This window comes from Acanthochromis polyacanthus, chromosome 2, assembly GCF_021347895.1.
Source record: "Acanthochromis polyacanthus isolate Apoly-LR-REF ecotype Palm Island chromosome 2, KAUST_Apoly_ChrSc, whole genome shotgun sequence".
NCBI classification, from domain to species: domain Eukaryota; kingdom Metazoa; phylum Chordata; class Actinopteri; family Pomacentridae; genus Acanthochromis; species Acanthochromis polyacanthus.
Genome location: NC_067114.1, coordinates 35,991,842 through 36,013,809, shown reverse-complemented (window position 1 = coordinate 36,013,809; position 21,968 = coordinate 35,991,842). Strand labels below are relative to the sequence as shown.

General features: G+C 39.2%; 1 protein-coding gene across 2 annotated transcripts in view; it reads right to left on the bottom strand.

The window, feature by feature from the left end:
- Window positions 1–1,490: 1,490 nt before the first annotated feature.
- arnt2 (aryl-hydrocarbon receptor nuclear translocator 2) overlaps window positions 1,491–21,968 on the bottom strand; it is a 61,979-nt gene continuing 41,501 nt past the window's right edge. For both annotated transcript variants that reach the window (XM_022210396.2, XM_022210397.2), the window contains 9 exons: window positions 18,218–18,292; window positions 14,144–14,295; window positions 11,445–11,517; window positions 10,603–10,726; window positions 10,281–10,383; window positions 9,920–10,058; window positions 6,538–6,688; window positions 4,846–4,991; window positions 1,491–4,735 (listed from right to left, as the gene is read on the bottom strand). In XM_022210396.2, the coding sequence (XP_022066088.1) occupies window positions 4,637–4,735; window positions 4,846–4,991; window positions 6,538–6,688; window positions 9,920–10,058; window positions 10,281–10,383; window positions 10,603–10,726; window positions 11,445–11,517; window positions 14,144–14,295; window positions 18,218–18,292 (1,062 nt within the window). In that variant the 3' untranslated portion in view covers window positions 1,491–4,636. The remainder of the gene's footprint in view (window positions 4,736–4,845; window positions 4,992–6,537; window positions 6,689–9,919; window positions 10,059–10,280; window positions 10,384–10,602; window positions 10,727–11,444; window positions 11,518–14,143; window positions 14,296–18,217; window positions 18,293–21,968) is intronic.

The following is a 21,968-nucleotide window of genomic DNA, read 5'->3' as shown; positions in this document are numbered from 1 at the left end:
AATCATTTTGGCTGCACAGTGGCTCACAGCTAGAAGATCCCCGGTTTGTGTCCAAGCATGGGATCTTTCTGCATAGAGTTTACATGTTCTCCTTGTGCATGCATGAGTTTTCACCAGGTTCTCTGACTTCCTCCCATAGTCCAAAAACATGCTGAGGTTAATCGGTGATTCTAAATTATTTGTAGGTGTAAATGTGAGAGTGATTGTTTGTCTCTATATGTAGCCCTATGATAGACTGGTGACCTGTTCAGGGGGTCTCCTGCCTTCACCTTAAGTCAGCTGGGATAGACTCCAGCCCCCCATGACCCTAATGAGGATTAAGCGGTGGATAAATAATGGATGGATAAATAAATCATTTTTCCAACAGTCATGAGTTTTTTGGAAGTTGACAATCATTTAGACTTCTGTCCTCTCAGCTCTTTCTGTCACATCACAGTCGTATTTGTATCATTTCAGAGGACATTACACTGACTTATTCATTTCCTGCACTCACCAATACATTTCTGATCACCAGTACTTACTTTTTTCCTAACTCTTATCCTTTTTTTTGTTTTACCTTAATTGAAGTATTTGTATTAAATTGAATTGTAGGAGTAACAATTAGTATTATTAATAATAAAGTAATAATAATAATACTATTAACTACTTACAGCTATACTTGCTTTTCTTTCTAAATGAAGTCAGGCCCAGAATGTGAAAATATTAACAGGTCATTTTACACACAAAATCAAGCCTACAGGCTGTCACTGATAGATCATGGGTAACAGTGGCTCCAAGGTGGGTTCATTTCATTAGGGTCAACAGAGTCTTTACATACTGATGGCAATTAGAGTGAGAGACAGGTAGCAAAAAAACTGAAGATCTCCAGAACAGCCATTCAAGTACTGATTCCTGTGTGTATCGTGACTAAAACAGACAGAAAAGAAAACATAGAATGTGTGAAAGCACTGTTTTTAGCAGGACAATGCCATATATTGTGATGTAAGGACTTAAGTGATTTTGGTTATCATCAAGAAAAGCAAGGAAAATGGCGAGATATCAGCTCTTAAATTAAACTCTGATGAGCTATTTTTGTCATATTTGTCCAAACAAATGCACCTTTAGTAGTTTAAGGGTGATCTAATAATGTTATCCATGACTGTACAGTAAAACACAGACAATTTAGAATTAATTTTGATGTAATTTAAGCATACTGAAACTTTCAAAATGTGCTTATGTTTGCCCACTGGTCATATACCACGTATGTTACACTGTGGTTCAAGTCTCATCCATAACATGTTCTGAACAAAAAGTGAGTTTTGAAGCGAGTCTGAACTTACTTCTACAATGGATTGTGAATCTATGGAGTTCTGCTGGTTGTTTGTGTTGTGAATGTTTTGTGTCTATAACTGTTGCTGCTGTGCATAAAAAAACATGATATATTGAAAGATTTTACTTCATAAAGTTCTGATAGTCAAATATGTCTGAATAATAGAAGACTAAACTTTGAATGGAAGCCACATAACCAAAAAGAATTTATTGTCACAAGCACAATTTGTTACACAAAAGTAATGGGTCACATTTACACAATTTATACAAGTCTAGAACTCAATGTACAATTAATCATCTAACTAAATACCAATCGTTAAATACGTACTCACATTGCACACCATATCGTTAAAACTACACAAAAAGTACTGTGTGAAATTAACACGAGTTGACATAAAAATCACATTATTTACAAAAAAACATCAATTTGAGATCTTTAGCAAAAGGACTCCAATGTCTGAAGGTTCTCTCATCTGTCAGAGACATTATACAATCTATCATGTAAAAGCTCCCCAACTAGAAAGTATTATTCAGTCTCTTAATTGTTGAAAAGATTAGAAAGTAATAAAGTCAAGTAGCGAGAGCTGAAGAACACCAAATATACTAGTAAATACTGCGCTTTGCTTGGACGGTATGGCAGTTCTTCCCTTTTAAAGCAGGCTGGTGTGATTAGCGGTTAGCTTCATGAAGTGCACTTTAAGCCTTAGCTTAGCAACTGTCTGCAATGACTTTTTTGAAAAAAAGAAGGTTGTTTCATTTATACATAGAATCCTTCTATACTCGCTTAAAGTTATTTTCTAGAGTTCAGGACATTACTACATATAGGTTACACAATAAGGTTGATGGACAGAGATATGACAGCAGCAGGTGGAGATGAGCGGCTTCTCCTCTCCTGCTGCTGCTTAGCGCTCGATGATGGTGTGCAAAAAGCGGCACCAGACACATGGAGGTGTACATCTGGAACACTTACATATATCTTACTGTGTGTTCATGCCAACGGGTAGTGTTGGTACTTTGTGTAAATTTACATCAATAGTGTTGTTAATTGGTGCTCTCTACAGTCAGTCCAGGTGGGAACCAGAGAGTGACCGCTCACCTGCTGGTCTAAGATCAGGCAAGAGCCACGCCGTCGAAATAAAAACCAGGACCTCAAATCTAAAAATAGAACTGTGCATACAGTCTTTGACCAGCGTTGTTGCGGGTCCACTTTGCCTCAGTTACAAATGGGTGTCAACGTGACTGAACACAAACTTTTCTTGTTAGTTGAAAACATTTTCCTGATGCCTAAAAGCAAACTTTGTGTCACATAAAATGTCAAAACATGCAAGCTGTGACGGCCCTCATGGATATTAGCAGGTCAAATGTGCCACCTCATGTATGTTATTTCCTGCAGTCTAAACTACATGTCCATCTACTATCCTCTGCCCTCACACCAGGGTTCTCGCCAGCGCATTTCAGCGTAACGGCCCGTTACGCTGTCATAACAGCCCGTTACACTGTCTAACGGGCCGTTACGCAGTCTTAACAGCCCATTACGCTCAGTTTAAAAGATTACGCTGTGATTAGGGCCGCTACGCCAGCGCATTTCAAAGATTACGCTGTTGTTATGAGAGTGTGTGGCTCCGTCATGAGAGAGGGAGAGAGAGCAGCGTGTGTGTGTGGGAGAGAGGGGGAGAGCGAGATGTCCAAGCTACCTTGAATGCAGCCCGAGACGGCAGTCAGTAGAGGTGGAGAGGTGTGTAGTTCCTGGGTTGGCGGTACTGTGCGGTTCAGCCACTGTTGATAGACAATAAAGGCTGCAGTGTTCTTCGATGCGGCTGGGCTCCTGTGTCTTTGCCTCTACGGCTGCTGAGGAAGTGAAGGGGGTTAACCCCGGGCTTCCTGACCACGGGCTGAACAGGAAGGGTTAACACTGTGATTAGGGCCGCTGCGCTGTTATTTTGACAGATAACGCCATGTGCGTTTGTTTTAAATCGACTGGGTGCCTATCTAGGTTAATTTATGTCTCCCCACCTCAGCCGTACTTTCCTGTCGATTGACCCGTTCCCGTCTATTGCGCATGCGCGTTCCCGTTTATTGCGCGTGCGTGCAGGAGGACCTGCCGTTACGCTGAAAAAAAATCCTGGCGAGAACCCTGCACACTACAATATAATCACGCTAGAATGTAAAAGGGCCGTTAGTGCAGCAGTTATTACAGTGTGATGATCACTGAACAGGACTGTGAGTCTGTGATGAGGCCTATAGCAGCATGTGGGTGATCTCAGGTCTGTAGGATTGTGTCCAAAGTGTAGAGATACACATATTGTCCTTAGAATGGTCTGCAAAAACAAACAAGCAAAGAAACAAACAAAAAAAACCAAATAATCTTCCACTTGCCCAGAGCCTGCCAATGGCTACAATAATTCTGGACAACTGTAAGTGGAGTAGTGCTATTCCTTCATTATATAAATTATGAATAATCTCCATAGTTTTACCTTCTCTGGCTAAAACTGCAGCATGCTTCCACTGTCCAAAGCCATTATGGAGCTAAAACAATCACATGAAAAGGATCTGACACTCAAAATGTCACACGAAAGTCAGGTTGAATTAACTGATGTTAGGAAATTAATGCAATCCAGCAACTCTACATTTATGATAAAACCACCGTGTTACATAAAATGTAACAAAGGTTCCACCTGTGGTGTTGAAAGCAGTTTATGCTTTACTTAGTTTTTGCTCAGATGTACTCGTTCTTGCCTGAAAACAAAACCTTGCTTTCTATCACTGGCTACTCCTCATGCACATTTGGCACAGACAGTCATAAATAATGTGAATACTGTAGGTGTAGGAACGCATCTGAAAAAGTTTTGTTCGATCAAATCTTAAAGAGAGGAAGAGTAAAATGATAATACTGACCTTAGTCTATGCATACACTGACAGAAAATGCTGTAATGACCCGGCTGGTCTTGCTGATGCCGACCGCAGAGAGCAGCCTCCCTGGCCTAAATGTCACAGACTGCTTCATTTGTTCAGAGAGCTTCAAACAACGCCCGTTAAAACAAAGAGCTGATAACAGCAGACTGATGGTGGTCCTTCCACATGGAGCCTTCGTCTTGGCAGTGATGAGGTATGTGCATGCTCACAGATACATACTGCAGGCCTTGGAGCCCAAACATGAGTGCACTGTGTGTTTGTATGTGCGCAAATGATGAGTTCACCCAGACATTCACCGTGCTGCACATGGATGTGTGTTGGTGATGCAGCTATACATAAAACGAGACAGAACATGAGAGATAAATGCAAACATCAGTCCAGTTTTGAAAGGGAGAGTGACGGAGAGAGGAAGTTATTACTCAGAGAAGGGTGGGAACATGCCGAGGTCGGCAAAGTCCTCAATGTTATAGTTAGCTGTTCCCTGTGTGGGATCTCCAGCCATGGGTAACATGTCCTGCAGAGACACAGAGAGGGGGATGGAGGGGTCAGAACGGTCAGCTGGAAGATGCTCTGACATACTAAACAGATGAGAAGCAGCAGAGTGTTTGTCAGTGTCCATCATACCTGAAAGACTTCTGTCTGGCTGGGGTTGGGGTGTGTGTGTTGTTCTCCGGCCTGCTGAGAGTGATGCTGGTTCTGCCACTGGGACCAGACCTCACTGGGACGACCCTGGAACTGGGCTCCACTTTGACTGCTTTCCCCCGACACATCTGGAAACATACAATCATTCCTGAAAACAGCTCTTCAGAAAAAAGATTTCACAATAATAAAAAAATATCTTAAATATAAACAGCACAGCCACCGACATCAGTTTTCTGATCTCCATCTGAGCATCTAATCAACACGGTTTTATGGATCGTTAACATCATTATCTGCAGCTCACACACTACTACTGTTATCCTGTTTCAAATTACAATTATTTATGATGTGTGTCTTCATTAGTTTTTTTTAAAGCATTTTTTGCCCTTTATAATAGAGACAAGAAACATGGAGAGAAGAGTGGGGGCAAAACCTGCAGTAAATGGTCATTGGTTGGACATGAAGTCATGACTGCTGCATCAGACACTATAGTCCCTGTTAAGCTACAGGGGTGCCCTGTCGTTATCAGCTTGTACATGAAACTTTTTATTGAACTAAATTAAATAATTAGGATAATCTCAGTTACTTGTGATGTTTAAAGCATGATTATTTGATCAACTCCTTTTTGCAAAGGGCAACATTTCTCATGTTTTCTGCTGTAAAAGAGTCAGACGGTTCCTTAGTTCTTCACTTAATATTCAGCACTGGTTTCCAGAAGTCTCATGTGCTTAATTTTAAAGTAAGGAAAGTAAAATTCTGAACTAGTTCAAAACATCAAACACTTCATATAATGACTTTAACTATCTGAGGCTACCAATCATTTTAGTGTGACCCTAATAGCAGAAGAATCAGCAGTTGAGGCAGTTTTATAGTGGGTTTTAATGGGACGTCCATTCTGTAATTACCATAATGCTTTTTCCACAGAAGCATCTTTCCTTAACCAAATGGGAAAAAAGGCAATTTACTGTAACTGTACTAAGTGGAATGAGTGTCTCTGTAGACACAGTCATAGTCTATAGAAAAAATAATAATCTCACTGCATTCCACGTCTTCTGCTGCCTGCTGTCTGGAAGTGTTGCAGCTGCAGAATTTTTACAACATTTTTAATAACATCAAGTGTCACTGGTTCATAGTAAAGAGATGAAGATGAGATGAAGGCACACAGATGAAGAAAGCACTACCACGCCTTATAAAAATGGCTTAATGATAACTAGTATTACTGTCTGATGTGGAATCCTGGCTTGATGATACAATCAGATGACTGCTGTCATTTTACATGACTGATTCCAAGACAATTAGAATTTGGGATCAACTCATCACTCAGACTTTTTTATATACTGATCCAAAGATTTGCATAATTTAAATAATGAAATATGTTTGATTATTTCAAATCCCATTTTTGATTCACATTTTTGTACTGTGATATACAGTAAAATGTATTTTTATTAACATAGTGTTTTTTACCAGTCTCAATACTTTTCTTCTACAGAACAGAATCTGTCCTGATTTATTAACTTGCAGTTAATTCCGTTTTGTTATCAAAGACAGAGAGAGAATGACACAGAGACATCTGCACCAAATATCAGTGTAACACTCCCCATACCACACAGGTGGGATGTTACAACAGATTACCCAGTATTAATTAAAAAGAGGGAAAGACAGCAGAGGAGGGCTCACCAAAAGCTGTGCTGCGGTTTGTCAGTCCCGAGTAGGCGTTGCCACTGGGGGAGGAAGTGGCTGGTGATGACAAGGGACTGTAGGAGGCCGGGTCAGTCTGGTAGCTGTGGCCAGAACCAATACCAAATGGACTGGACTGGGCTTTGTTGGACTGGAGAACACAGACACAGAAAAATTATGCAGCATTATGAGTGTAAGAAATGTAGAATATTTATGCTTTCTGCAAACATGAAATAAGTAAAAAAAAAACAAATTATACATTTTTAACTAGTTTGAACTTTCTCTCCAACAACATGAATTAAGTGAATGTCCTTCATCCAACTTATTATTTTCATGGGTTTTGAGGGAAACTGCAGTCAAACTTGCTTCATCAAAGGAAGAGAGTAAACATATTAAAGAGAATTTAAAATAGTTCATCGATCTAAAACCACAGCAGATATAAAGATTAAACATTCTGCAACTATTTTAATTCTAAATGCTGAAAAGGCATTTGTTCAGGTAGGCCAGCCTTTCCCCTTTACATCCTTGACTTTTTCAAGTGGATTAAGACTCTGTGTACCATGCCCTTAGGAACTGACAATTGTTTACCCTAAACAGAAGTACAAGACAAGGATGCCCATCATCACAGTTACTTGAAACCTTTTCCATAAAAGCACTCACCTCAGCCATGTGACACAACAACATGTCACATTCTGTCTCTAAGCTGTTCTGACTGGGATGCTGAGTTTGGTGACGCAACAAAACTCTATGCATTAATCCCTAAGAACATATGTGTCGAAAAACCAAAAACACTTTAAAATTAAATTTTACCCCTTTACTACATGCCATGAAAGAAGATCTGGATAGATAAAATGAACTCACACTCTCTTAAATTGGTTGCATTGACAACATCAAAATTTTAATGCTGTTGAAAATCTGTTCACTATGTTTTTGAAATGACCCATGTTAATCTAACCCCGGGTTCCTTCTCCTTGCCATATTTTATTAGAAAAGCAAAAGATCAGGGATCAAAATAACTTCACTCCAAAAACCCAAACAATCAGTCTGATTCAGGTCACCCAATTTTTACCATTACTTCCACTCCCCTTTAGTACATCCACCACTGGACAAACAATTCACTTAAACTGCTACTACACTACCTTCTGTTTGACTCAAAAAATACTATCACAGATTTACAAACTCTTCTTGACATACACGATTCAATACAGTGTATCATATTTTCTACATAGACAGAAAGACCCTCAACCTCTACATCCCCTATCTCCCCGTCTCCCCTCTGATGATCTCGCTTTAGGTCCAGATCTCTACAGTTGAGTGAGGATCTTTGATATTTACAGTCCCACAACATCTCCAAACTTTATTTGAATCACATTGAGTATGACCAAAAAAAACACATTACTCAACTGGAAAGTCCGGACTAAGTCATCAGCAATCCACTGGCTCAGTCAGTCAACAGACGGCACAATGCCAGAAAAGCTCACATCAAGTCTAAAGGACAAACTAATCCCATTCCATAACACCTTCTTTCCTGAAGTTCATTCAGAAATGACTGTACCCCACTCCGTCCACTCAGACAACATGACAACCCTATCCCAACAAACACTGCCCATCAGGACCGATACCATCCATCCATCCATTCTCTATACACCGCTTTATAGGGGATAGGGGTGCTGGAGCCTATCCCAGCTGACTCGGGTGAGGGCAGGGGACACCCTGGACAGGTCGCCAGTCTGTCACAGGGCTACATATACAGACAAACAATCACACTCACATTCACACCTACGGACAATTTAGAGTGATCAATTAACCTCAGCATATTTTTGGACTGTGGGAGGAAGCCAGAGTACCCAGAGAAATCCCATGCATGCACAGGAGAACATGCAAACTCCATGCAGAAAGATCCCAGACCCAAGCTGGGATTTAAATTGGGCTCTTCTTGCTGCAAGGCGAAAGCGCTAACCACTACTCCACTGTGCAGCCCTAGGACCGATACCTCCACCTGTAAATATGTTTGTATGGTAAAAAGTAAAACAGGAGTTACACAATAGCTGTAGCTTAGAAATGGCCATAGGGATGAACTTACTTTTGATTTACTTACATGAATTCAGTCATTCATTATTTATCTATTAATTAATTGCGTTAATATGCATTTGGGGTTGCTGCTGTTAGAGACTGATGCACCTTTACTCCTGCAAAGAAAGCATTAAGCTGCTGCAAGCAAATGAAGGCTTGTCATTTTCAAACACAACCTGGTGATATCGTTTCACAGCCATGTGCACCAATGTCCTAATTATGTGTTCTCACCACAGTTGAGACAAAGCATTTACATTAAAAAAGGAAATATTTGTTGTGCCTTATTCATATCTCCATGTACATCATGATTGTCATAATGGAGTTCTGTGACCCCGGGCAGAAAGAAAATTTCTGTATTAGTGGAGCACCCTCTTAGTGTCTGTATGATACAGTTCAACTATTCATGACAGCCAATAAAGCAGCAGTTTGAGAACTAGTCCAGTTCATAATGAGGGCAGCATACGGCGGGGCTTTGGGGAATGTTGGTTACTCGTTTCAGTTTAAGGGATGGAAGCAGAGCCACAAAAGTTCTATGTATGTTCTGTCGCAGTTTGGAGGCTATGAGGCACTTCATAAAAATCAACAACTATAAAGAAGCCATCTAGATGGTTTATGTTTCTCTTTGTCACTTTTCTGAAGTTGTGCCTGCATAGGTAGTTGGCAGTAGTCCTAAACGGGGATACAATGTATACATGCAACAGCATCCTGGCAAAAAAAAGAGTTTTCTAAACCTGAGATGAGGACTTATTGAGGTTTCTGAAATCAGGATATGATGTTTACTTGCTTAAACAAAAATAGAACACTTTAACTGAATCATAGTCAGGATACTCAAGTCTATGTAAACACAGTTACTGTTTTCAACAACACTGTCAGCAAATTGGATTTTTCATTATGGGGCAACGGCACATTGAATAACTTTATGTTATCCGGGTTTTTCAGGGCATGTGGAAACCCAGTGTTTACAGTGTTGAAAACATTCAAGCAGCTTTTCCACTCATATCATCTGGCTCTATTTATTTTGATAATTTAGGGGTTACTAAACAAAGAACTTGAAGAATTCAGTTGAGTGGAATGACCTGATAAGTGGTGCAGTGTGTGTAGAAGACAGATGAGCCTGTTCAGAAACACATGCCGTGCACATTCCCCGAGCAAGTTTGTAAAACAGACACACCAAACATGGCAAGCATGACAGGTCCATCTGTTAACAGGCACCAGAGATCGGACAAAATTGGACAAAAACGAGTTTGAAATCAGCAAAACCATAGTGTATGTGTGTGTGTCTGTATGTGTGTGTGTCTGTATGTGTTACCTGTCCAGAGAAGGGGGGTCGGTTGCCTGACCATGCCACTTGGCCTGGGTTAAGCTGTCTTGAGATTTGAGCTAGATTCTGATTAGATGAGCCAGCTGGCTGGATGTCGTTCACACCAGGGACATGGATCACAGAGGAACTACACACACACACACACACACACACACACACACCACCACCACCACCACCACCACCACCACCACCACCACCACCACCACCAAACATAAAGGAAAGAGTGAAAGATGCAGCTCAGTCAGCCTTCACTTTTCTCAAGAGGCTATCACAACATTCAGTTACGGCTGAAAGCTGCTGTAATTTAATCATGTAATTACATGCACTAACACACATCTCTGACATTTACCTGAAACTTTTGCCAGAGTGTCCCTGCTGGAAGGGAGAGCTCTGAGAGTAGATCTGCTGGCCTCCAGCTGTAGAGGAGGGAACCATCATCTTTTTGTCTCCCGCTATACACACAAGTACACACAGCAGGGTCAGAAATGCAGAAAAAAACAGCTGGTGAAAGAGAGAAATATAAAGTTAAACAAGCAACTCTGAGTACAGATATTCTTTGTGTGTGTGTGTGTGTGTGTGTGTGTGTGTGTGTGTGTGTGTGTGTGTGTGTGTGTGTGTGTGTGTGTGTGTGTGTGTGTGTGTGTGTGTGTGTGTGTGTGCGTGTGTCATACATCCAGAAATGCTGGTGTACATCTCAGCAAAGCGTGGGTCTCTCTCCTGGGAGAACAGGGCTTCTGTCTTGTCGATGTTCTTCCCTGCTTCATGGACTCCACTGCTGACGCTGGCCACAGGTACCTGAGGTTTGGGGTAAATTTTGATGTTGGAAGAGGAGATGACTACATATTAAAACATACAATCTGCACATGTGCCTACATACAAAATAAACAGATGTCTCACAAGCTGGACACAAATCTAAATAATTCCCATGTGGATTGGAAGGGTCAGTCAAGAAGCCAAGTCAAAAGGATAAAATGAAATTGCCAGCTCAGAGTGCTTCTGTCAACCCAGTAAGAGGCAATTTGCATCCACGTCTCTCCAGACTCATATAATAAATATGCTGAAGACTATGAATGTGTAAGTTGATTAAAAGAAACGGCAGAGTCAGATTTCTTGTATGTGTTTACAACCTTGACCAATATGACAATGGACGAAACTTTAAATATGGATGGTGTTTTATTACAACTTTGGGACTCTGACTCATTGGAAAACGATTGTGTTCAACGTTAAACTCCTGAAAAATCTACATCATGTGAAAGTATCAAGAACAGCACTGATATCTACTGTGTTTTGCTTCACACCAACTCCTGGTATACACTAATACATTGTCATTCAATACACAAGAAAAATCTTTTCATGAATACAAGAAACACAAGTATGATGTACATCAACTTCAAAGTTGTTGATTTTTTTCATAATTCTATCAAATTATTTCAGCTGAAATTCCATAGATTCTGCAAATACCTTCCAAGACAGTTAATTTGACTTGTGGAGTAGTTGTAAAGGACAAGGTTACCTGGGAAAGATCGTACGCAGTCAGCCCATCTCTCTGGTGAACCTCTAGCTCTGCCTGCTGCTGCTGCAACTGCCTGCAAAGCAAATACACCACATGCATGATCAGCACCTCCGACTACAAACAGACATAAGCAGCGCTTTACTGAACTGAAGCTCCTGTAAACATAAATTCAATATATGGAGAAAACCAATACAACGAATAGGGAATTAGTTCGACTGAATTTATATGACAAAAATAATGACAGATGGGTATAAACAGGAAGTAGTAGCTGTACAACGGTGAGCAGGGGCAGTGTAGCCATCAAAAGAACCATCAATCTATTAAGGCATGTACACATTTGTGTGTAATGCAAATACACTAAATGTAATTCACATGAAATCAAAAAATTCTGTAATATGTCCGCATTGGGGCAATGACAGAGAATGGGCTGCACAAAGTGTTGTTTAAAGGCAAACAGTAATACTCCAAAGTAGGATGAAGTCTCTGCTATCACCAAGAGAAGAGAGATGTGATGAATCTTAGAGATGGAGGCATTGGCCCTTTAATAGAAAAAAAAGGAGGGAGGGCCTAGTTTTAACATGTCAACAGGCATAAAGTCATGAAGTAGAAATTCAACACAGAAGAAGCATAACCTGGGCTAGCTGAATAGCACGTTTCTTGCAATTTGATAGAGAGCAGTGCGGGCTGAGGAGCATGTTGCCACGGCAGGTCAGGTCTATCGACTAATACTCTTGGTCAGTGATGCCACAACAAATTTTGCAACACGTCCAGAACCTGTCAGTTGTGTTCAGCTGCTGCATAAAGGCAGCACAGGAGAGGCATCGGACCTTTCAGCAGAAATACCTCAGATTCCAAGTTCTCAAATCAACAGCTAGCTAACTGCCTTTCTAATTATCATTTGGATTAGCGTATTAGGAGTAAACTGTAGCTGAAGTGGCAATTTAAATGTAGAGGCTGTTAAAGTGGCTGGGGAGAAAAAAACACTGCTATTTCAGAGCAGGTGGGGCATGTCTGTGGTGAATTTATGTCACTTTAAAATTAATTTAAAAAACACGGTAGACAGATGACAACATTTTGAAGCGGAAAGATAAGATGGAAGGTTTGAAAAAAATCTGAGCAATTTAGGAAGAGCAACAAAGTACTGCAAACATGATGAAATGTGACATACTTTGCCAATTATACTTTAACTTCTCAGTCATATTTAAAAGGAAACAGCAAAAGAATTATGCAAAACAATTTGTCAGTCCATGGCCAAAAACACTTTGGTGGGTTGTCTCTAAAAAAATATCTATAAAAATAGCTTTTGAGTCCGATTATAGTGCCAACAATATACAACAGTATATGTAACAATAACTAAATATTAACACAGTGCTAGGGACAAGTGCATAACTTGGCAATCACTAGAATCACTGTTTCTTTTGCATATGCATTCAAGTATGCAAGTATCATAACTGTTACTGAAGACTCTCAAAGAGTGCAACACACTGAGGCTATGGATCTCATTTAGAATACTTCTGCTTCCACTTCCACACAAGTTATGTACATATTCATGATTACTAGCACTACTGATGCATCTGATTACCTGCCAATATAAAAGTAATCAGTGGTACATACATATTTTATGAATCAGATGGAAGTTCTTCACTTATTCAGTTTTTTACCTTTTTGTACTTTTACTATTTTTTCAAATTTCCTACTGTTCCCTAAACAAACATGTGCCTAAAAGCTATGAGCTGTATGTTGATACTGCTAATTGGCTGAGCTCATGGCAGTCCTTATTACGATGAGTTCATCCAGGTGGAACAGTATATATGGTTGGAGTGTGTAAGCCTCTGAACTCATGTTGATCGGTGCTCAGATGAAGGGCTGTGTCTATTCACTTAATGTGCACCTAAGTCCCTCAACTGAATCAACAGTGAGCCCTCTGCCTCTACTGTCAAACACCTCTGTGTGCTGCTGGTTGTTTACACATCTGTGCCAACAATCCCATAACCAATTACATATGAAGTGGATTTAATTCCAGTGCACATAGGTACTATTTATTTCATGGTAATAAAGCTCCACGTTCACCGTATAATACTGCATTAACACACCAACCTTCCCTCTGAGCCTCCCTGCATCTTTTCCCTGCTGATTAAAGGTGTCAGTGTTTAATGAGATGGTACTGTAGGCTTCATATGACCGCAACATCAACACTGGCTGGATGCCCTTTTCAACAAGGAAGAGGCAATCATATTTTGTATAATTAACTTCACCTGATTCTGTTAAGTCTGTTTTCTAACTTGAGTCACCAAATGTTTATGTTTGAACTTCTTGTACTGTTTATAGCAAATCCCAATAACACTTATAGTACAAAGTTATTATTTGTTTAGCAGGTTACAAAATAATGACAGAAAAGCCTTCTAAACTCTGTGATATTAAATATGGCTAACCACAATCAGTCTGTTTCGCCTAAGAGTCTTGTTATTTTATCTCCACTACTGCAGATGGTTTACACTTGCTGACGTGAATAAATTTGATATTTAATCAAGTTTCGCACAGTGTGTCCCATGTTGGAAATCTCAAAAAATAAATAAAAGTCAGAAGTCATCATGAAAGTATTCACTTGCATTCTTTGTCAACCAGTGTGGCAGCTGCTCAAAGCAGCGAGAACAAAATAAATACATAAAGACAAAAAATGTGACGTATGGAAGACCTACTTGACATTGGTGTTGGTGCAGATGATGTACTCTATCTCATCAGAGTATGGGTTCTGGAAGGTGAAACTGCTGGTTCGGATTAGCATCCACTCCCTGTTTTTCATCCGGAAACGATACATCACTGACAGGACCTGACCCTTCAATTTCACCACCTGCAGAGGCAGAAAAAGCACTGAATATTACCTTTATATTATGTCTTAATGATCCAGTTAAGTCTTAATGTGTTTTCCTTTGTATTATTCTAAGATTTTATTCAAATTTCTCAATAAGTCCAATACACACTTCCCACATTAGCAAAACTAATGAACACTCTATATAACTTAAAAAAAAGGTTGATGCTACAGGTACGGACCCGTACCTGTAGCATCTGTACTAGAGGTACGGACCCGTTAAGGTCACTGAAGAGCTGGCGCCGGTTAACTACTATTTGCTGCACATTACAGGCAGTTTATATGAATGACTTTGACGGCGAACATTGTATAATTTAACCAAAAATACACCGTCTCCTCTCACACTTTAGACATTGCAGTTTTTACGCTTTTAGACGCCGTGTATAAATTGTTTGAAGTCCAGTTCCTATTAATTAGTTTACCGCGTTCAGTGGTGGAAGCGGCTGACGAACTCCATTGCAAATGTTCCCATTTAATTTCGGACGCTAATTTACAAGATAAAATTAAGGATGTCGAATATGAAACAAACACTCGTGAATGGTGAGGAGCAGCTCTTTAATTCGGCATGAATTAAAAAAAAAACCACAAACTTGATTTACTGTGATATTGTGAGATTTGTTTGTGGTGATGTAACTTAGCCATTCAACAGAGTCCGCTAACATTAAAGTGACTGTGACAGGGTCTGTGTTGACAGACGCAGAAAATACGTCAGGGTTTTGTTTAGGTTGTTAATATGTAATAGTCTGTCGCTACTTTTGAAGGTAAAAAATACTTTTCGTTTGCTGGCTGTTAGTTCCGCCATTTGTTTTGTTTGCTGTTTGTGCTTTATTAGAACAGGGTCACGTGAATAAAAAGTTTTGCTATTTTTAATAGTAGTGCTGATTTCAACCCCCAAATTGCTGTCCGTGAAAAAGTCAGATAATGATATTTATAAGACATTATACATGATAGAAAAGAGAACAGCAGATGACTGACATGACAGGCTCGGCACGCAGATTCACCTCGAATCACGGAAGCGCCTTCATCACTCGGATTACCAAGCCGGCTCATTAATATTTATGTACGTCGGATTACCAGCCAATCACAAAGCGCGTTCATCAGCCGGCTCATTAATATTCATGTACGTCTCATTAATATTTATGTTAAGGGAAAGTGCCGTATCCGTAGGCCACAGGCTACGGGTCCGTATCTGTAGACACTACCTAAAAAAAAAGCAAAATATGGAGCAAATCTTACAAATTTTGCTATTTCCAGAAAGTATGGATTTACAAATCTGCAATCCCACATTAAAACGATTCCCTGACATATCTTAACCAAATTTAATAACTTAATCTCTTTAATAATAATTTATGTATATTATTGTATATATTAAATAAATCCACATTTTCATTGACCATAATAACTTTCATTAAATCCCATAAATCTCTTTCCTGAAATCTTGGATCCACAAAGGTACTCTACATTGCACAAATGATGATTTATGCAGAATCCAGTAAAGGTTACCTGTTAGTTTATTTCCTGCTTTTGAATTAAAAGTAATTTCGTCTAAAATGCTGTCTCTCAATTGATACTTTCTCTGCTCACTGCAGAAACCTCTGGCTGTCATCCAGATAACACAGTCTGCTGTCTAAATGATTAGAGTTTTTTAAAAAAAAACAAAAAAAACTTATCATAAATCCAGAAAATTCTTCATCAGACTGACCAAATTTATTTTGCAGATCGGTTACATTTTTATTTATTAAATCATTAACAAGTTCTACACTTCGTTCTCTGAGGTGCTGATATTCAAGGATTCTTTACCAGCCAGATCAAATGGACCAGATAATCAGATCAAATTAACTACAGAAAAATTCAAGATAAACCCTGTACCTTGATCAAATGAGATAAATCTACTAAACTAGATACCTACATAAAAATCAACATCCAAAATCAATTAAAGTAGTTGGCCAGATTTAATAAACCAAATGCAGAAACCAAATAAAGCTGAGACTAAAATATGTGCTTCACTCCCATATATTACAGAGTTCATCTGGATTTAAAACTCACTTTAAAGATAAAGGCTATTTTAATTCTTTGTAAAACTCTATGCTCTCTAACACTCTTTTTAACAGAGATGATTTCTAACCTTGGTTAGACCACAAATGTAACTAAGGATTTGAAAAAAAAAGCACCGCACCACAGAATATCGAAACAAGATGAATCCCAAAATCTTTCTTACTTGTCCTTATCTCAACAAACGCTCCCCATAAGTACAGGGACAAAGGTGTGTTTGCAAATGACCTGCGTGATCATTGCCCCATTGTAGCTTTGCCAGCTACCTTTCCAACAGAACGCAATGTGTTCAGGTGGCTGGAACTTCCTCTTCTTTTCTGGACACTACCAAAGGGATGCCCCAAGGTTCAGTGCTGGATCCATTTTATTTTCAATCTACATAAACAATCTCTGTAGCAACCTGTCAAATGCAAGGTGTTATTTTTATGTAGACGACACTAATATTTATTGCTGTTCAACTTCACTCAGGCTTTTGAGTTTTTACAAGATGTTTTTCATGTTATCTAGTCTTGTTTGTATAATCTTCAAGTGGTTTTAAACACAAACAAAACCAAGGGCATGTTTTTTTATACAAGATTGCCACCACAGAACATTCCAAATATTGTAACATCAAAAGGAAACCCTATAGAGCTGCTTTTAAATTACAAGTACTCTGGTTTTATTCTTGATTGGGAGCTTTCATTTAAAGCCCATATTAACACCTTGGTCACTAAACCTAGGATGAAGCTCAGGTTCAAGTTCAGAAATAAAAACCTGCTTGAATTGATTATGGACACGTGCGTTATTTGAGTGCTTCATCAAAATGTCTCCAGTCCTTGAACACTGTTTTTCACTTGATGCTGAGTTCTGTTACAAGCTGTAGTCGTCTCACCAACCATTGTGAACTGAATGTTAAATCGCACTTGCCTTCTCTAAGTGTAAACAGATAAACACACATTGGCCGATTCTAATTTATAAGGCTCTTTCAGGCTTAATTCTTCTCTGTTTGTGCACTTTATTACAAAGAACAAACAGTTGCTATACATTCCTACACTACTCTTGTTTTATCTGTAACTCATGTAAGAACTGAATTTGGAAAAAGAGCTTTCAGCTTTGCTATCCCCTCAGCATGGAATACCTTACAGACTGAACAAACTGTTTGAATTTATTCCACTTGGAGCCTTCCATTCTCTCCTGAGGGATAGACAGTGTGAGACCACTGGACAGTGCATGTGCTTTTAAATCGAAAACTGTTGTTTGTTGTCTGTGGTACAGCTCTCGCACTTTTTTTTATTGTAAAACACTTTTGTACCTTAAAAATTGCATGTTTTAACTTATACTGTCACCTCCTTGTAATTGTTTTTATGATGTGTCCTGCTAACCTATTGGCCAGGCCACTCTTGTCACAGAGATCCTGATATCAATGGGTTTAATCTGATTAAATAAAGATTTTTTTTTTTTTTTTTAAAAAGCCTGCTCTCAAAAGCTTCCTCTGCTGATGTGAAACAAATACAGGAGAATGTCTAACTGGACCTTACTGAAATCATATGTAAGGATATTTCCCAAAGTCGAATTGGAAATGTCCAGATTTCCAAAGGTGAGATGCAAAGCCAATAGGATGCTGCGTTCCTTTGTTTTACAAACATACGAGCAAGCTTTCCTTCTTATGACACTGAACAAGAGAAAATAACTTTCTGTCACTCCTGTGTAGCAATTTAAATCTCCACAACAAGACTTACACCTGAGATGACAGCAGTTTTTCAGTTTGCTTTATTATTTTTCTCCTCTATATTTTAACCCCATGGTCTGTGCAGTTGTCAACTTTTCGACTTCCACCATTAACCTTAAATTAATGGCTCAAGTCCAGTCTTACCTGTTGGAAACTTTCTCTCAGGTGACTCTGGTCCTCAGGATGGCAGAACTCTAAAATATCTTTCCCCAGTAAGTCCTGCAAGACAAGACAACGGTTCAATGATGAGAACTTATCATTGTCAAATAAAGGATTGTATATGATAAGCAATATTAAGCATACCAGATATATACAAAAATAAAACAAACATATTTCATACTATACATTTAATCCTGTAGTCAGACTGCATGTCCACAAATTAGTTTCTTCTGTTAAATAAATTGTGATGTCCAAAAGGATGTTAGTAAAGCAACAGCTGGTGCATTTAGACTTGATACACAGGTAAATAGCTACTCTATTCATTCCCTTGGGGATATCAGGTGTCCAGTAGCTCACAACAAGCAATCAACAACACATGACAATACATCACACAATAGGCAATACAGGCACAGTACACAGAATACATCACAAAACGGGTAATGTAATTGGCTATAAGAAAAGTAGTATTTGAGCATAACTGCACAGATGATAGTTCAGTTTAGGTGTGCTGTAGCTCACAGTGCATATTAGCTGAGATCCCCTAGTGTAGCTGAGAAAAAAAGTGCCAAGAGCTAAAATTACAACGCACTGGTGTTTTTAGGGAATGAAGTAGTCCACTGTCCTCTCAAAACATATGAATGTCCATCTTTTTTTTTTCAGCAAACACTCTTAGTAGCACAGACAGGGCCTGCAGGGGACTTCCTCTCCAATCCTCTGTAGAAATGTGGAGTACCAAATGGTTGTCGATGCTAACAAAGTCATGGACATATAACGACAACAAGAGCTACAGAGAGTTTTTTATATCAGTTTTTAGCAGGCCTCTTCCCTTTACTATGTTTCTGCTGAACATACTGTTTGCACTTAAAGTTAATCCATCGAAAACACAGACAACCTGGCAACCCTGAGATCCAGCTTCATTTTGGGAGTCACTGAAATTTTACAGAAGAACACTCAGAACTAAAACAGACCAACCAACTTGATATAACTGAAGCACTCACTGACTCAAATAACTTCAGTTTTAGTACACTGAAATCACAAATCGATCTCTTTAGCAGATTAAAAATCCTAGAATCAGTGGCTAAAGACAATAAAAACCCTTGAGATTATCACATCATTGAAGATGAGCTACTGGCTAAAATCCTGGCCCTAAAACAATGGAAAACCAGTAGTTCTGATAGTATTTTAAATAAATTGCTAAAATTCAGCAGCCATAGGTTTATAAGACCATAGACTTATATAGGACCAGTGTAGCATGTAGCATTTTTCTTCGCAGGACAGTCAACAAGCTGCAAAAAGCTGTTCAGGTGGGAGGTTAGGGTTGCCTAATTGAATTCCTTTAAAATGTTCGAAATACTGCAATGAATGGATCAGGGCAGAGGGTCTCTATTCTCCCAACAGCCTCATAAATAAAGTCACATGCTAATAGAGCAGCTCTCCATAGCGGAATGTAAACAACGATGACAACATGGTCAGAACTCTCTCGGTACATAGCAAGGTCTGAAAGCTCAATATCTGGACAGCAGATCATCTCCTTCACTGTAATTGAAGGGATTACACCATGTACTGTTCATAAATTTAAACCAGAACCCCTACCTTTGTTTTAGCTACTTGCTCTCGCAACTCTGTTCTCATACCACATAAGCCATGCACATTCACACAGGAGCAGAAGCAGGAGTAGCATGTTGTTAATCATGCAGTAAAGCAAGACTACACTCCTCTGTGGTTCTTCACAAATGCCTCAAGCCCCTTCTTTATCTGGGCTTGACACTACCCATGAGGACTGACAGTGACTCTGGCCCTACGTCCACGATATCAACTCTGGATCTGTTCCATTGCAACATGATGAGGCGCTCCCTTGTGTGCACTCTTTTCCTTCACAGTTCTATTCATCAGCACTTACTCAATAAAAATAATCAAAAATATACTCCAAAACAAAACTGAGGCCAAAATGCTACAAACACACTTAACATGTTGCCAAATCAAAATGAGTGTAGACAGAACTCTCTTGGTACACACAAATGCGCTCTTCAAGTACAGGGGGTCTTCGACCTGCCTCGGAGTTCCTTTCCTAGGGATCAATGTAAGTCAGTTTTCACCACAAGTAGGAACTCCGGCAAAAATATGTAAACAAAGCTGTTACATGCATCACGATATCAATCAGTTCTTTAGAAAAGTCATAAATGCCAATGACTTCCATGCATGTATGAATCATTTTACAAGAAAATAACAGAAAATTCTAACGGACTGATATTGTTGTTGATGTTGTTTCAAATTTTATTGTTCAGTTCGAGATTTACCTAATGTCGGTGAACATGTTAGTTAGCTCACCTCTGATTGGCTGAGAGTCAGCAGTAGTGTGTGTGTGTGTGTGTGTGTGTGTGTGTGTGTGTGTGTGTGTGTGTTGCTCCGTGCAGCGCTGATGCGTGTGTCCAGCGAGAGAGAGAGAGCTGGGAACGGAGGCTAACTCTGGAGCTAATTTATAGGGTGTTTGTAGTTATTTTGGTGTTGGCTACGGTTCACAGAAGCCTGTGTGAAGGATACAGGATAAAGTCTGACTCATTCATTTCAGTGGGTCGCTAAAATATGTTGCACTGTTTTAACACCCTGACCGATGTTCGTTGGCACTTCGCTCTGTTCCGGGCATTTTATTATATATAATTTCCCTTTCATGAAGATGACTTTCCTTTTCTTTACAGCGCTGCCATCATAAGAGTTTGACTAAAGCTTGGGAGCCATAATGAAGGGCAAAAAGATAGTAAATGTAGCACAATCCAAGGTGGCATACCACCAGCGACTGTAAACAAAGCTGTCCTATAGCGCCGCATGAAGACTTATTTGTCTGCGCCACTCGCCAACTAGTTCCATGTAACCAGTTCCGACACAACGATAAAACGCTGTAGATTGATGACCCTGTAAACTGAGGAACTCCTGTATATACCAACAAATTCTGAAACAAGACAAACAAATGCTGAACACAGATAATGCTGCAGAGTTTTGTCAAAACGGAATGTAATTTTATGGTTGATCAACAACCATGAGTTCCAAATCATTGGTTTTATATATTCCTGAGTGTTTTTTGAAACTGTGAATCATCTGTCAAGACACTGAATGCAGGAAAAGGTGATTCAAACATTTTTCCTTAAAAATGAGAGGTACTTGCAGATGGTATAATGTGAGTGATGTAATAAACTGGAGACCAGATATTTAATTTGAAAATAAAGAAAAAGTTGATACAATAAAAGACAAAAAAGGCCCTGTAGGAATATAACAAGTATAGTCAGAGTAGTATTTTCAAACGCAATGTACTTGTTCTAGGTTAAAATAACAAAAATATGACTTAGAATTTAGCAAAGCAGAAGCTTACAGGCCACAGGAATGTGTTTAAAAAAACTAGTGCAGCCAACCAGTGTTTTCCATCTTAGTCTAATTATTTCCGTTTTGAACTCAAAAACTCCAATCTGTAACTGATTTCGCAAAGTACTGCAGAGCCATTGCATATCCTCATCTGAAAACATAGTATGACTGGGATATTGCAACAATAATAGAAAACAAGTATTTAAAATTAATACAAAAATAACTGAAAACCAGGCAGTTTATCCCTCTAGAGAATTAAAACCTTTTTGTCCACATTTTTTAAAACCTTCAGGCACAATATATGTTGATATTTATCTAAAATAGTGTGGGACGCATACTACACAAACTTTAAACATTTACGGTGTGGCAAAATTTGTCTACA